The sequence below is a fragment of the Theropithecus gelada genome, chromosome 3 (assembly GCF_003255815.1).
Source record: "Theropithecus gelada isolate Dixy chromosome 3, Tgel_1.0, whole genome shotgun sequence".
NCBI classification, from domain to species: domain Eukaryota; kingdom Metazoa; phylum Chordata; class Mammalia; order Primates; family Cercopithecidae; genus Theropithecus; species Theropithecus gelada.
The window spans coordinates 61764069-61781457 of record NC_037670.1 but is presented as its reverse complement, the minus strand read 5'-3'; the positions used below and the strand labels follow the sequence as shown (position 1 = coordinate 61781457).

Here is a 17389-nt window from a genome sequence, read left to right as displayed (position 1 = left end):
TTACACATGCTCATGCTTGCCTTAGATTTCAGAATCAAAACTGAGGTTTGTTTTTTTGTTTTGTTTTGTTTTTTTGAGATGGAGTCTCACTCTGTTGCCCAGGCTGGAGTGCAGTGGCACCATGTCAGCTCACTGCAACCTCTGTCTCCTGGGTTCAAGCAATTCTCCTCTCTCAGCCTCCTGAGTAGCTGGGATTACAGGCACCCCCCACCACGCCCGGCTAATTTTTGTATTTTTAGTAGAGATGGGGTTTCACCATGTTGGCCAGGCTGGTCTCGAACTCCTGACCTCAGGTGATCTGCCTGCCTTAGCCTCCCGAAGTGCTGGGATTACAGGCGTGAGCCACTGCGCCTGGCCAAAACAGAGGTTATTAAACCGTGGAAGGCTCTCACACCTGGCCTGGGTCTGGACCCTTCTTACCCAGAGTGTCACCTGATGTGTTAGAAGGAGCCACGCGGTATGTTAGAAGGAGTTGCGTGCTCCTACAGGCCTGGGTGTGCATCCTGTCACCACTGCCCAGGTGACGCAGGAACACAGTCTGGGGCTCACTGTACTCGTGGGTAAATTGAGAGAATGCCTTCTCCGGGGAGCTCTGCAGAGGAAGTGATAACTGCCAGTCCACCTCCGAGGACTGAGGACTGAGCCTGCCACCACACTCACTTCCTCTCGGGACACTCACACCCTCCCAAGAACCTGAGTTGTTCCTGCTATTCACAGTTCCTGGAAAACCCTCCCCACCCCTCTCCCCACTTCTAGCTCAGACTCACAACTGTCATCAGGGGCCCTGGGATCCTTTCCAGGGATATCTGAGGAGCATGTGACTGGGTTAGGAATATGCGCTGGGCTGTGGGACTGCGGGGTCCAGATGTGGGGTTACCCGCTCCATTGGCTGCCCTTGGTCACCATGTTACTATCTTGTGTTCCACGTGCCTCACTGTGAAAATGGGAAGAGCACCCTCAGCCCGCACGCTGAGATGAGGAGTGAGTGCGGTGGGATACACGCACCGCCCACTGCGCAGGCTGCTGCTCTGAAGCGGACCCTCCCCTGCTCCCTCCTGCCCTGCCCTGGGCCACTCTCCCCTCCTCTGGGGCTCCCTGGCAGATGTGTCTCTCCTTTGAGACTGGAGCCTCTGGAGGACGCTCACCCTTTATCCTCTTCTGGGCAGGCAGCACCCTCAGCACTAATACGGCCAGAGAAGAGTGAGTGAGGGAACTTCAACTACCGCGCCCGCACCTCCTTCCTATCCAGCCAGGGGCCTCACAGTCCGCGCTCTGGGCTCTGTGATGGGGAACTGCCTGGGCCCCCATCACCTGTACCTCAGCGGGGAGCTCACAACACAGCAGCACTGCCCCTTCCTTCACAGCGGTACTGTGGGTGGTGAGGCCAAGCCCTTGTCTCTCAGGCCTGGGCCGTGTTCTGCAGGCTGTCCCTGCCAGGCCCCACCCTCTCTTCTTTCCTCCGGGGCTTCTCCCATACCTGGGTGTCGATCTAATATTCGAAGAACAACCTTCATCTGTAAGCAAGCTGCTCCTCTGCTTAAGGTCTCCGACCAATCCCCCAGCTCTTCCAGAGAAAATCCAAACCCCCACGTTGCCTGCCCACTGCTACGTGGTTCCAAGTCACAGATTCCAGTCGTGGATCCAGGCATCTAAGTCATCTGCCATCCTCAGTGTCCCTTCCAGTGGACTGCAGGTTCCTCCGCTCTGTGGGGTCCCACTGTGCTGGGAACCCCTGTATGTTCCTCCATCCTTGGGCTTCCATTCCTGGCGGTCGGTCCATGCCTGCCTCTCTGCCCAGCCACATTTTATCTAGTTTTCAACCCCCAGTTCAAAACCTGGAAGCTTTGCCTCTCCCAGCTTCAAAGAGGCATGGCTCCTAAACAGTCAGAGCCAGGGGCCTCTCCCCTGGTTGGCTCTGATGGGTCTTCAGTGTCGTGGCCCTCCTGGAGGGCAGCCACCGAGCTGCATGTCTCCGCAGCCTGGCCCCATCCTAGGAGGTGCTTACAAAATAGGTGAAGACTGCTCGGCTAACAAGGGCGAAGGCCTGGCCTCACTCCCACCATAATAAATTTGGAGGGGGTCACATAAATAAAGCAATGATGCCATCATTTCCTAGCAGTTAAGTTTTACAAGAAATTCTACCGCTAAAGTAAATTGATAAGACCAATAATTTTTTTCCTAAAGATTCACAATTCCGGACCAGGTGTGGTGGCTCACGCCTGTAATCCCAGCACTTTGGGAGGCCAAGGTGGGTGGATTGCCTGAGGTCGGGAGCTCGAGACCAACCTAGCCAACATGGAAAAACCCTGTCTCTACTAAAAATATAAAATTAGCTAGGTGTGGTGGTACAGGCCTGTAATCCCAGCTACTCAGGAGGCTGAGGCAGGAGAATCACTTGAACCCAGGAGGCGGAGGTTGCGGTGAGTCGATATCATGCCATTGCACTCCAGCCTGGGCAACAAGAGTGAAACTCCATTTCAAAAAAAAAAAAAGTCACAATTCTGGGCTGAGTGTGGTCGTTTAGGCCTGTAATCCCAACACTTTGGGGAGCCAAGACAGGGAGGATTGCTTGAGGCCAGGAGTACAAGACTGGCCTGGTCAATGTAGCAAGACTCTATTTCTAAGAAAAATAATAATAATAATTCACAATTCTGGTAATAATTGTGCTTTCAAAATACTGAAACTTCACTAAGATCAGTTTTACTCGTTGGTAATAAATTACCACTTTAAAAGACAATGCTATACAGGGCACCAAGCACTGTTATCAGAGAGTGTTACAGACGCCTCACCCCTCACCCCCAACCAAACGGCTGTGGTGACTCAGTTTTTGGCATGTGCTAAATCACCAGCTCAGTCTTCCCAATGTAATGCTGAAACTATGACAACAATAACCCACTCACAGGGCTGTCGGCTGAGAAACAAGCTACTGTTTTATCACTGCAATAGAAACCTGTACTTCACAAATTAGAATGTTTTAAAATACAATACATTGATGTTTTCCCAAGCCTCATGACAAAGTTAACACAATAGACCATAATTTCACATTTATGCTTTTACATTTGGATGCAGAGATAGACACAAACGCTTTATACCCTTTTATAAAATCTGGGGACACAAAACCTAAGCGAATGGTGGACAGGAAAGCCCACCATCCAAAACCAGCAATCCCGGGCCAGGCGTGGTGGCTCACACCTGTAATCCCCGCACTTTGGGAGGCCAAGGCAGCCAGATTGCCTGACTCAGGAGTTGAAGACCAGCAAAACCCATCTCTACAAACAAACAAACAAAAATACAAAACCAGCAATCCCGTCTCTGTGCGCACCTGACTTGACCACGCATGCAGAGGCGGTTCCACTGGAGGTGAGAGGTGATGGGGTGGCATCCCCAGCCCTCCCAGATGGAGGCAGCCACAGAAACAGAGACATCACTTATCATTACTTTCCTCCAGCAAAAACAGACTCATTCCACAAGGAAGTGTGCCAAAGCAACTGGTGTTCATGAGCACCTATTTATTTACATGAAGTTAATGTGCCTGGGAGAGGGATTTTACCAAGCTCTGAGATGTTACATGTGACAAACGCAGACATGTATCAAAATTCAGCTTATCTGCTGATCCAACTCCAAACAGGGAAGGTACAAATGTATCCTGATCTGTTCTGTGTGGCTCCTTTCCTTAGACTTTTCCCAGTGGGTCTACAGACTGGCTGAGGATTTTATCTAATATCCAAACATCACTTTTAAAGGTGGTCATCCATTGTTATTATTTTTCTCTGAGTGGTGTGTAGAGCTGCCCACAGAACACATGGGACAGGCTGCTGACTACGTGCACATAGTAGTAACATAGTAAATGTTTAGTAACTCAGACATTTATTTTTGTATTCTTTTAATGGGTAAAGGGTTTCATGGAATAATGCGGGTGGCACCCTGAAGTTCAGAGGGAAGTCCCCAGACGCTAGTGCTCCCCCAAAACCACTCACTGGTCCAACAGTCAGGACACCAGAATCCAGTCCCAGGTTGTCACCAGTACCAAGGTCAGCTTGGAAAGTGACGGTGTGAGAGAGGCAGCCACACCTGCATGACAGAGGAATCATGGTCTCGCCCTCACAGCATCCAAGAACTGCTAGGAGAGCAAAACAAAGGGCACAGCACAATGACCTCTATTTAGAAGTGGTGAGGCAGAGGTCACAGGCGGGTCCAGCCTTCTAAAAAAGTTCTTCCAGTGGGACAGGAGTCCCCATTCATTCTCCCCACAGTCCCCAACCCACCCTGTCCAGCCCATGACTTCCTCATCAGTGTGACCCACCTGGTCCTGGTACAAACTTGGTTTACAACATCCACTGAAAAACAATTTATGAATACAAGCTATGATTTTTATTGTATTTCTAGTGCTATTTTTCTGTTCTAAACCAACAGATTCCTTCTGAGTATTAGAATCATTAGTTTCCTATCAAGGTGGCACTGGCCGCATTTTTACCATAAGAAAACAGAATGGTAGCAGTAATATTTCCTACTGGAAAGGCAGTGCAAGTCTTTGTAAAAACAGGTGTCTGGATAGAGTTGCACATCTATCATATATTCTTGGTCCAGAATGATGGAATACTGGCAGAAAAACAATAATGGGAAAATAACAATATTTTATAATGAGAAAAGAATTGAAAAAAAAATAGGAACTGTGACAGGCCCTCCACTGATGCTGTTACTCCTGGTCTCTAATTATCTCATAAAACCCTGCAATCCAGTCATCTCCGCCTTAGTCATGAGGGATGAGGAGGTTAAACAGTCCCTCGGAGTGACACAGCTTTCAGGGGGAGGGTGGATGTGCGGGCCTTGTCCTTCCACTCACATTCTGTAGGTTGACACCCTCACCAAGAAGTTACCAGAGAGCTGCAAACCAGCCATGCTACCCAGAGCCCCCGCCCCTCCAAATGCCAGCACCACTAGGTAGCGCAAGGGCCTATGTCATTGTGACACAACAAAGAGGGACACAAGCTGAGCCTTGTGGAAAATCTGTTTCAGTTATATGTCACTTTCACTTGTTTAAAATAAATAAGAACATCTTTTCACGATAACAAATATTTAGCATTATAAAAACACCACCCTAAGTAAAAAAAGTTACACAAATGAAGTGCATCCCCCTCCCAGGCACATGGGTAAATCATGAAAGCCAGCCCAGTGTAAACACAAGCCGTGTATTACTTCCCATCAGGCTCTGCAGCCAGTCTTATCCCTGGACTGTAAGAATACTGTATAATTTTAAACTCAGAAAATGAAAAGTAAACATCAAGAAAACATTTCTAACATATAATTTTCCTCTGAGGTTGCCGTCTAGATACCTCATCTAAAAAGCAATATTTTCTACAGATCAACAGTTGAAATAAAAAGACAAAAGGTATAATCTTCCAACTTGGTGCATGTCATTTAGAACAATCAGTTCTAACAGAAGGACGATTCTGCACAGGTAAGTGAAACATCGTAAGGAGGATAAATTACTTTTGTGAAAGTGACTAAAACTAAATTTTAAAAAGTAGATTGAGGGACATTCTGCTTTCATAGGCCCCAGGAGAGCCAAGAACACACAGGTCATTCACGGCACTAAAAAGCCCCTAAACTAGGTACCAGGTATGCACTTAAAATATTGTACTCAGGCCGGGCGCGGTGGCTCAAGCCTGTAATCCCAGCACTTTGGGAGGCCGAGACGGGCGGATCCCGAGGTCAGGAGATCGAGACCATCCTGGCTAACAGGGTGAAACCCCGTCTCTATTAAGAAATACAAAAAACTAGCCGGGCGAGGTGGCGGGCGCCTGTAGTCCCAGCTACTCGGGAGGCTGAGGCCGGAGAATGGCGTGAACCCGGGAGGCGGAGCTTGCAGTGAGCTGAGATCCGGCCACTGCACTCCAGCCTGGGCGACAGAGCGAGACTCCGTCTCAAAAAAAAAAAAAAAAAATATTGTACTCAATGATGGCCGGGCGTGGTGTCTCATGCCTGTAATCCCAGCACTTTGGGAGGCTAAGGCAGGTGGATCACTTGAGGTCAGGAGTTCGAGACCAGCCCGGCCAACATGGTGAAGCCCTGTCACTACTAAAATATAAAAAAAATTAGCCAGGCATGGTGGCACGTGCCTGTAATCCCAGCTACTCGGGAGGATGAGGCAGGAGAATTGCTTGTACCCAGGAGATGGAGGTTGCAGTGAGCTGAGATCTGAGATCACATCACTGCACTCCAGCCCACGCGACAGAGCAAGACTCTGTCTTGGGGAGAAAAAAAACAAAACATTGTACTTGATGAATGAAGATGGCTCTTGCTTCCCAAGTGTCTTGAGGTGTGAGCTGTAATGCAGATGAGTGGGATCCCATGAGAACAGTGACACTAGGCACCATGAACCTAGAGGGGCTTGGAAGTGCCACACACCAGGGCTATTTTCTCCCCATGCTCAGCTCATCCCTACTGGAGGGTGTTGGCCTCTAGAAGCCCCGACACTGTCTAGCATGCCCAGGCTAACAGGGCCCAACTCACCTGCAGAGAAGAGGCCCTAAAAGCATCACCCAGCTCATTACGGAGGCTCTTGAAGCCTGGAGCAAGGGCTGCATAAAGTTACCTAAAGAAAACACAATTAGTGAATTTGTGGGTCTGGGTTCTGTATAGCTTCTACTTTGAAGGAAGCTCATGTACTGAACACAGCAGAGCTCTGTGTTTTCATTAAATTTATCAGCCCAAGACACTGAGCTGGGCCAACATCCTGTACAAAAGAGACGACTTTTCAATGTCTATTAATTAATCAGCCAGTATCAAGGCAGAACATCTTGCTTTGACGAGGGAGAATCTGGATTCGACTCCTTACACTAATTCATAACTGCTCTGTGCTCTACAACAGCTGAGTTTGGTCCTCTCCTATCACACCCCACATATTTCTTTGAAAAAGTAAAATCCCACCTAAGAGTCTCAGGAGTCACACATGCTAGAAATGCATGAGTTCTGTCACAATCAAACAGGTAATCATGAGGCTCCTATACCAGGAATAAGTCATAAGGATGTCTGCAGGCAGACTGGCTTTTCATGGCAAAATGCTGCTGAGACACTCCAGGGCTTCAGAAATGGAGCAGAGCAACATCGTCCTTCACCCTGCAGGGAGCCAGGGCAGCAGCTTTCATAAAGCAGCTTTGGAAATGAGTTCCGTGCTTCAATGTGGCCTAGCAGAGTGGCCAAGAATGAGGACATGGACACTGACAAGAGACTTCAGAGTCACATGGCAATCTCACCTACAAAACCAAGAGGACAGACCGGGTGTGGTGGCTCAGGCCGGTAATCCCAACGCTTTGGGAGGCCAAGGCGGGTGGATCACTTGAGGTCAGGAGTTCAAGACCAGTCTGACCAATGTGGTGAAACCCCGTCTCTACTAAAAATACAAAAAATATTAGCCAGGCGTGGTGGCGCAGGCCTGTGATCCTAGCTACTCAGGAGGCTGAGGCAGAAGAATCACTTGAAAGAGGTAGAGGTTGCAGTAAGCTGAGATCACGCCACTGCACTCCAGCCTGGGTGACAGAGCAAGACTCCATCTCAAAACAAAAACAAAAACAAAAAACGCAGAGGACGGTATTGTCCTACCCACATCAGAGGGCCCTGATGGGAAGAGCCAGACCTCCCACGCACAAGGAGCAGGCTCTGACCATCTCCTACCTCTGTCAGCTAGACAATGGCAGCAAGCAAGTGACTCAAATGCAGAAATACGGCAAGTCCTTGTGAAGAACATTTTTGTGTCCTCCTTTAGAAAAATCTATCATTCTAAAAATGTGAAACATGATGGTAAGTAAAAATAAATGGACAAATAATAAGGAAATATTCCAAACTAAAATATTTTTCAGTTTAGTCTAGCTTCCAAACTAGTTTTCCTTACTTTTCCGTCTATTGCGAAATTCACAAATTAACTGCATTCAGAACACAGTCTTTGATTATGGTTTGTGCCACTGAAACCAATTGAAACCAATCAAATATTTCTGAGAAGTGGTAAAGTGTAGCGATTTAGCGGGTTGTTCCAGCATGAGAAACATTCAGACTTCATGACCCCAATTCACACTTTTTAAATCCAATTGGGTGGCTTGGCTCTTGTGAATGATCTGCAATTCACTCTTCCTATGTGTGACGTTGTTAGAGCGCAGACAACCATTATCACGTAATAAGTGGTTTAGGCAGGAGTAGGAGGAAGAAAGTTCTCAGTTCCACCCGAAACTAATTCTACCTGGTAGCTATAGACAACAAGACAGATGGACAGGTGGACAGACGGGAAAGCCTGGCAAGGACCTGTCCTGCATGGCAAATGTTTAGACTCTGGCTGCTGTCGATCAGTCTCCCTCCAGGCTAACGGTTTGTGCATTGAACATTAGTGGATTTTGCACTTAATTAAGAGGGTTCTAGCCAACCAAACTGCATTTAGAGACTAAAAAATTAGCCACATGAACGAAAGTATACACTTTGGCTGCATTAACACTCTTCCCCAGGACTATTTTTAAATACAACTCCCAAGCCATTAAGTTTGAAAACTGCCAGAACTGATTTGGTAATCTGCTGCTTTGCCAAGTGCTGGAAGTTAGCTTTAACTTCATGCCCACTCTCACACAGATAGACAGACACACACTCATACACACACTCACACACACAGCTGGTTTTCCCATTCTGTTCCTTAGCTTTAGTTTGCTACTTACTTAACTGCTCAAGCCATCCACATGTAATTGCAAAGTTAATCCAGTTGGTATTTCTCCTCTTCCAGCTCTATGAGTCCTTAAGCCACACAGAGCACTTATGATAAGACAACGCTTTGCCAATACTCCTCATTCTAACAAGGACTCTCTCCAACCTGCCTACCTCCTCCAAACCAGCAGGAAGCTCTGACTTTCCCAGGTGCAACTACCATAAGGGCTGGGGCTGGGGGATCCTCTTTCCCCCACTCCTCCAGGATGGGGCCCACTATGAATAAGTGGAAGTGGCTGGCTATAGCATGGACAAGGAGAACAGAGACATCATAAAAAGCAAAGGATGTCAGCACCCTGATGTGTTGCAAATGCAAAGTCCTGTTTACCACTGGCCTTTAAAATTTCAGCATAAACGTCACTTCCTCCCCTTAGATGTCTGGAAGGCATGGGCTTTGTAGGTCACAGCTCTACATGACGTGGATGTGTGTCACAGCAAACTAAGGACATGTTTTTCAGAAAGGCCAGAAACTGTCAACCCCTTCCCAAGACCCTGGCGGGGAGAAGAGGAGCCACATTCTCACTGGAGTCACCTACCCATCTGTACACTTTAACACCTACGTTCCCCCGGCCCTCACAGGAGTCATAAATGCAATCATGATGGCTAAGAAATCTGTTCCCCCTGCCTCCAGGCTGCCCTTTTAAGGACCATGTGATTATGGTTGGGGCAAGGGGACAAGAGCAAAGGGACTTGTATGGCTGGCAGGTGGAATACGAAAGGACAGGGTGCATCTCCCCCTCCTCAGGCCAGGCTGGAACAGATGGAGACTGCACACTAGCCACAGTCGAGCACCAAATAAAAATCAGCAGGTCTCTGGGAACACTACCCCAACATCAGCCCAGGACCCCCACGGTGGACATTTAGATAAGAGAGAGAATTATCTCCTCTTTAAGCCACTACCACTTTATGTTCCTCAAAATAAGACCTCTTAACACCTCCCAAATCTGCACTGAACTAGGCTGCATGACTGGCAAGCACAGTCCAAGCACATCAGTTCCAAATATGTTAGTGCCAGTAGATCGGTCTGTTCTCATACAGGCTGGCAAAAACAAGATTTCAGCAGCAATTTAAGAAACAGTTTTTTTGAACGAGGACTCTAGAATATTCTGGGAACACTGAATCATACGATTTCAGAGCTCACATGAGTCTACGATCATGTTATCTAACTCCTTCCACGAGCAAGAGGCAAGCAGGGGTTGTTCTGTGCATCACAGGCCACAAACCGATGACACAAAAGCTTACAAAGTGATAGTCCTGGCTCCAAGCAGCTTCTCAGAATTCAGTGGGTCAGAGGGGCAAGTAAAGGGACAATCATAATCCCATAGGAGGTTTTCGGACAGGGGAGGGCGTGGGGTGTGAGAGGGCTACTCTCAGAAGGCCCCCTGGGGGAGCCCCAGCTGCAGCTTAAACAATAAGCAGGTGGCATTCTGAGAAAGGGGCAAGAAGGCTCTCCAGGCCAAGGCAGAGAGAAAGCCTGAGACCCCGGGCGAGGCCTGGGAAGCTGTGGTGGCAAACAAAGAGTGGCAAATCCAAAGGCTGGAGCCTTACTGTCCACTGGCACTAGCCACACACAGCTATTTAAGTTTAAATGAATTAAAATTTTAAAAGGTGAAAGACTCAGCTCCTAGTTGCAGTAGTCACCAGTCAGGTGTTCAGAAGCACCTGCGGCAGCACTGGTGGAGAACACTGGCGCCTGGCAGAAACATCATCAGACAGCCCTGAGCTGAGCAAGTGAGGAGAGGCCCCATCAGGATGGGTCTGCAGGCTGTGTGGAGAAGGAGCAATTTCACCTTGGACAACTGGCACCAGGGTCCAAAGCTCTTGTTCCTGAGATAATTCTCTTTCCACTAATCCTCCCGCTGTCTGCCTTTGATAGAAGAAAGTCAATAGGATTAACAAATAAGCAGAGGGCATTCTGAATCAGGGAAGGATGCCCTGTCTGGCCCTTGCCAGCCTCTGTCTGGAGGGAGGTGGGAGCATCCCTAAGGCAATGGCTCCCCAGGGGGATTCAGGTTCTTGGGCAGTGAATGCTAGAGGGGCACCTGGGAGACAAGAGATGGGATCGACCAGCCAGGACTCCTGACTTACCTGGTTTATCTTTAGAGGGTTGTTTTTGTTTTGTTTTGTTTTGTTGAGACAGAGTCTCTTTCTGTTATCAGGTGGAGTGCAGTGGCACAATCTCGGCTCACCACAACCTCTGCCTCCCGGGTTCAAGCGATTCTCCTGCATCAGCCTCCTGAGTAGCTGGGATTACAGGCGCCTGCCACCACGTCCGGCTAATTTTTGTATTTTTAGTAGAGACGTGGTTTCATCATGTTGGCCAGGATGGTCTCGATCTCTTGACCTCATGATCTGCCCACCTCAGCCTCCCAAAGTGTTGGGATTACAGGCGTGAGCCACCGAGCCTGGTCGGTTGTATTTTTTTCTTTTCTTTTCTTTTTTTTTTTTTTTTTTTAAGGGATATGGACTTTATTGGCTTCTCTAAATCAATTGGTGTCTTTTTTATAGGCATCACTTGGTGTGGTGCAGATGGGAACTGGATCTACAAACGTATTTGTACAAAAGTATTTGTGGTCTGGGAATCTGTCTAATCAAATGTATCCAAGAAAAATATACTCTGGCAGTTGCTTAAAAAGCTTTTTCCTTAATAGAAATGTTTTTAGCTGGGGGATTACTCTAATTGGACTTGGCCTGTAGAAGACAAGGCCCTGGCAGGGAGCAGCTCACCACCTGATGAGGAGGGCAGAGGGAGTGTGCTAACACCCCAAGAGGCCACAGAGTTTCTCCCAGCTGGGGAAAGTCATCCTTCTCTGGAAGGGCTGGCTCAGAAGCACAGGGATGGCCCTGAGACAGGCAGCAGGAAATACACACACTGTTGGAGACCCATTGTCTATTGTCACACCGGAGGAGACAGCAAACTCTAGTCTAGAATAAATAGCACTAGGACTTGAAAGTATTGACCATCTTTAGCTTTGCAAGAGGCAACTAAAATCATATAAAGTATACATGAGGAAAAAAAGTTTAATTCTATTCCAGGAAAGACAGATGAAAAATACGGAATTATGGAACCATGAAAGAAAACTGACATAGGCTACCCATCAATTCAGGGGCAGAAAGCCAGGGAGTGGCTCTGAAAAATACAGAAACACTCAGGTGACAAGGTGGAAGTGAGAAAGCAAAGTATAAAATGGGGGAGGTGGAAACTAAAATTTACAACTCAAATAAATGAAAATCATAAAAGTATAAAAAGGCATATTATCAATACATCTCTATGTAGTAATATAAACTAGTATCAAGTACAGTATTTTAAATAGAGAAAAAGTACAAAGATGAAGATACGTAAAAGCTTTCAGTGGGTCACGAAATATCAACTTTTTTCCAACAGTATATTTGATATGCTATATATCAAATATAGTATAAGGTAACTGAAAAAAATCACATAACTAAAATTAACCAACACATAAAATCTTCATAATTAAATGTGGATGGGGAGAGAATGAAGGGATGTAAGAAGACACCATATAATAAACACAGGACCTCAGCCAGCTGCAGTGGCTCACACCTGTAATGCCAGCACTTTGGGAGGCCGAGGCGGTCAGATCACGAGGTCGGGAGTTCAAGACCAGCCTGGCCAACTTGGTGAAACCCCATCTCTACTAAAAAAAAAAAAAAAAAATGCAAAAATTAGCTGGGTGTGGTGGCGCGCACCTGTAATCCCAGCTACTCGGGAGGCTGAGGCAGGAGAATCACTTGAACCCAGGAGGCGGAGGTTGCAGTGAGCTGAGGATGCACCATTGCACTCCAGCCTGGGTGACATGGTGAGATTATGTCCCCCCACCAAAAAGGAAATAAATACAGGAACTCTCTGTTAGTGTATTTACAAAGTTCAAGTCTAAATCAGAACCAAGTGTTATTAGCATATTTAAGATTTGCATGTCCTTGATCTAAATATTACTACTACTTTGGTATCAAATATTTATGCTCACTTTTCAAAACTCTGGATCAATTACAAAACTAAATTCAATCATAAATTTGTAACAAAGCACAAAAGGCCTAGAAACCTAAACTACTTATTATGGTGTATAGATGCATCCTATAATCATTGTTTTCTTAATAATTACAGGAGCACTTGCGTGCACACAGATTATGACTTCATTCCCTGGATCTCAAATTAAGGAGTCCACAGAATCCACGCCTGCATATATGTGGGGGCTACCGCTCTGCCTGGGTCAAGGTTCCACCCAATAATAATCCACTCCACCTGTGCACTGGAGGTCACAAGAAAACACAGGAGGGACTGCAGGCAAAAAGTTCCTGGGGGCAGGAGAGACACAACACTTAACAAATACCTTTGTAACAAATTTTATTCATACTTCAGTTCTATATTCATACTTCAGTTCTATCCCCTTTATACAACCACTGAGAAATAATAAAAATGCTGAGACTAGGTGATATTGCAACACAGAAATGTCCAACTCTTCTAATTTATTTGTAAATATTTTAATTACAAAACATTAAAATTCCTAGGCCTACTGTCTACATTACATCAAGCAATCTTTAACTTTTACTTTCTTAAATGAATTGCCAAAATAAAGAGTAGCTCAGAAGTAACGTCTTATAAAAATATTGCTCAAATCTAACGGGAAAAGTTTTATGTAACAGTTCATTATACATGCTCTCATTTGAAAGAATGTAAACACATTCTCTAACATGTTAGCCAAAAGCCAAAGGCCTAGAAACCTAAGCCTCCGATTATGGTGTAGAGTTAATATTTCCATAATATTTGCATGCTTATGAGGGTTTAATACAAAATGTCACTGTGGCTGCCCCAGGTCACTATCAATTGTCACAGACCTTCTACACTTAATACTGCGACGGGACTAGAGTAGCTCAAGTTACCCACTTCGATTAATGTTTTCAAATTTCTTCTGGTTCTAATAATTTGATTAAATAAATACAAATTTATGCAAAGAAATAACAGCTATGTTTACACGAAGTCCACATTTTGATGAAACGGATTAGCAAAACTTTCACTGATTTTTACATGAGCAAACTGCTTGAATACAGCCATTGATCAAATGCACCAGCTGTTTTGACATTTCATGTCATTGGAGATTATTGTATTCTACAGAAACATGTCCTTCCTCCATAGGAAAAAAAAAAGTAAGCACGGTCCTGCCAAACAGCAAGCCTTCTTCTGTCCTTTATTAATAGAGGGTCCAATGGGAAATTTAGCCCCGTGTTCTGTAACAGCCGACTACTGGGATGGCTCCCGTAAATATTCAGACAAACAGATAAAGTAAACAGATAAAGTATGGAGTTAAATATAGTTCAAAACCTCACCAAAAGGCAATTTGCCTTTATTTGTGTTCTGAGTATTCTGTCAATTCTTATACTTCAACTGAGCTCTAAAACTCCCTAAAAGTCACATCAAGTCTGACTTGTTAGTTTTTGCACACAGCCTCTTTCCTAAAAGAACACTTTCCCCAGGAGTCAAGGAAGTCATATATCACTGTTTTAATGCAATTCCTAGTAAAAAACCATACAATTTCAGTCCAAGTAAAAATGCGTATTTGTGTTTTTCACAAAGATAACTAGTAACTACCTATTAATAATTTAGCCAGACATAGAGTCAGTGAATTTACATTCACCAACCTATCTCCCTTCAGTAATCCTCTAGAAGAGCGTTCGTAGGCCATATTTTACAGGGTGAAATCTCCTTAATTCATTGCACCCAGTCTAGCTTGTTTTTGTACAACACAAGGAGGAGTGGTAGTTTCAGCAACAGCAACAGCTTCACCTCATCAGTTTCTTATCATGTGGGAAGACAGTGGCTTACTGAAAGTTTGATTTTATAATACACGGTTGCAGAATCAGATGGAAAACAAATTTCCCTCAAGAACACTGCAAACACTGCCTTAATGTCAGGGAACAGAGGAGTAATCTCAGTGAAGAGCCAATAGAATTTGCCTGCCACCAATAATGTACTAAGGCCAGAAATTTCACAGCAATATCCAACCTTTATAATTAGCAAGCATACACCTAAATTATGTAAAATATTGAAAGACCTAACACCATATATCTCCTCAGATTTGAACACAAAATTGCTTATTAAACATGTAATTCTTGTCTGAAAAACTATTAAGGATATTAATATTTTACTGATGCTTCTTAATGTTAATGCAGAAAGGATTAACAAATGACAAAGTAACTGAGAACAATAGAAGTTAAAAATAATATGTCTACATTTCTTGGACAAAGATGTTCGGACAAGTAAATTAGACACTGGATACGAGTGAGGGAAAGAACTGAATGCATCAGGAATAATAATTTCATGTTTTCCATAGCAAAAATCCTTAGTTTTCCTTTGCCATTCAAATATGAAGGCCAATCAGAGCTTTGGCAAGCACTGAGGCCAGCCCTCGCCTCCCTCTTGCTACACAGTACCAGGCTGAAAAGACTGCCGCGCTCTTAGGGTACATCCTTTCACTTCTATCATTAGACTCCCTTCAAGGATCTTACGGATACTCTTTAGATACAGTTTTGCCAGCCTTTTAAATGTTCCCTCTGTCTTCATATTTATTTATAAGGTGATAGTGACAAAATAATTCAGTGTCCTTAAATAGGCTCATTTAATAGGCTATGAAAGCCACAGATTTAAAGATACCTCTGTTTCACATTTCCCTATGTTATTTTGGGATGCCCATTACCATGAAAAAGGATTTCCCACATTTATTTTCTTTCTGGGGAATTTGTTCAAAGAGAATTATATAACCACCAATAAGTGTACTGCAAAAAAAAAAAAAAAAAGAGAGAGAGAGAAAGAAAACTTCTTTTAAACATTTCTCAGCTTCAGGATTATTTGATTTGCTAATCTGGCTCACTTTTTCCTGGCATTAAAGGAAAACTTTAAAATTTAAAAAACAGCCCAATTGAAAGTCTTTTACACACTTGGGCAACACGCCTGCCTATGGGCACATGGGCAGGGTGAGTCAGTGGGACACAACTGTAACAGAAAAAAAGATTTGTTGTCCCCAAAGCTGCCTCCTTCAAGTCCAGTTGCCATAGCAGAAAGTGGGCCCATTCGGTAAGCAGGTGCAGGACTCACCCCAACCCTCATTCCATTTGCAAGACTCATACACATTTGCTCCAGGCAAGCGAGCGAGGTCGAAGGTCCCCAGCACGCCGCGCTGAAATCTACAAAGTACGCCGGGACTGAGCGCGACCCCGCGGCCCAGCCTGCGCGGCTGGCCGGGATGGGCACGGCCCACCTGGCTCGGGATCTGGATAATGAGCAGGGCTGCTAGTCCGGCATGAGGGAAATTACTCTTTATGCGAGTCAAATCCTGAATGTGACGTGTAATCCTTGCACGCAAGGTGTGGGGATGGCAAACAGAAACCCGGAGAGGTTTAGGCAGAAGCCAAATCGCGAAGACAGGGATGGGCCCCCAGACTCGCGGGTGCGCTACGGCTGTCTGCGCCTCAGGCCTGGCCCCACCAGGGCGCCCCTTCCACTGCCAGGGGAGACCCTGGAATAAAGGCAGGGAGGGAGAGCTGCTGCCATGAAACCCTCCGGGGAATCCGAACACCTCTGGAGAACGCGGGGCCCGGGAGGCTGCGAAGCCGGGGAGCCCTCCCCTCCACGCTACCCGGAGAGCCGACCCTGGGGCTCCCGCCGCGGCCGGGAGAGGGAAGACTTGGTCGGAACACTGGCAGGGGGCAAGCCCGCAGGGACGAGGCCGGAGTCAAAGGCCGGGCGTCTCTTCGCTCCCCGCTCCACCCCTATGGCAAACACTTCGGGGGCCTGAGGAAAGCTCTGAGCTGGGCGGGGGCTGTGCTGGCGGGGACCCCATGAGGACGCTTGCATACAAACCACCCCGCGCGAAAAGTGCGCTCCGGCCCCGGCCGGACACGGTTACCTGGGCAACGACCCGGGCGCCCAAAGTATACAGCACGCACCACCACCCAACACCAGCACCGAACACCAGCACCGCACCACCTGCTTCACTACTACCACCAGCACCCGCTGGGACAGAGAGGGGGGCCCTGCCCCGGAGCGCGCGGTGCGGCCGCGGGCGTCCGAGCCCAGGGAAGACCCCGCTCCACCCCGCTGGACCGCGGGGCAGCTTACCCGGTCGGGGGCTTGGCCGCCGAGGCGCGCGGCGCGTCCATGGTGCCGGGGCCGGGACGCGGGCGGTGCTCGGGCCCCGCCGAGTCAGGCGCTGGCTGCGGCCGCCACCGCTGCCGCCCTCATTCACTTTTTCCGCGCTGACCCATCGTCCTCCCACGCGGGCCGGCGGAGGACAGCGGCGGAGCGGGGCGGACGGAAGAGGCTGGAACCGTCTCTGGCGGGCGGGGGCGCCGGGAGCGCGGGGAGGGGCTGGCGGCGGCGCGGGGCGGGGGCGGCGGGAGCAAGGTGCGCCGCGCCCCCGCCCCGGCTGGCTCCGCCGCGCCCACCGGAGCACCGCCCCCGCCCCGCCCCGCCTACTCCGAGCCCCGACCCGGCCGGCGGCGAGCGTCCGGGGAAGGAATCCCCCGGCACCTGGGCCCAGCACCGACACTCGTGGCTGCGGCAGAGGGCTTCTTCCCGGCGGGGAGCGCGCCCCTCTCTGGGCGGAGTGCAGGAATCCCGGGGCCGGCGCCTCTC

At 47.5% G+C, this 17389-nt stretch overlaps 1 protein-coding gene across 8 annotated transcripts in view; it reads right to left on the bottom strand.

Annotated features, from left to right (window-relative positions):
• COBL (cordon-bleu WH2 repeat protein) overlaps positions 1 to 17141 on the bottom strand; it is a 300338-nt gene extending 283197 nt beyond the window's left edge. For 7 of the 8 annotated variants that reach the window (XM_025380655.1, XM_025380657.1, XM_025380656.1 and 4 more), the window contains exon 1: positions 16874 to 17141. In XM_025380655.1, the coding sequence (XP_025236440.1) occupies positions 16874 to 16914 (41 nt within the window). In that variant the 5' untranslated portion in view covers positions 16915 to 17141. The remainder of the gene's footprint in view (positions 1 to 16873) is intronic. The other variant, XM_025380654.1, reaches the window with a different exon arrangement.
• Between the last annotated feature and the right edge of the window lie 248 nt (positions 17142 to 17389).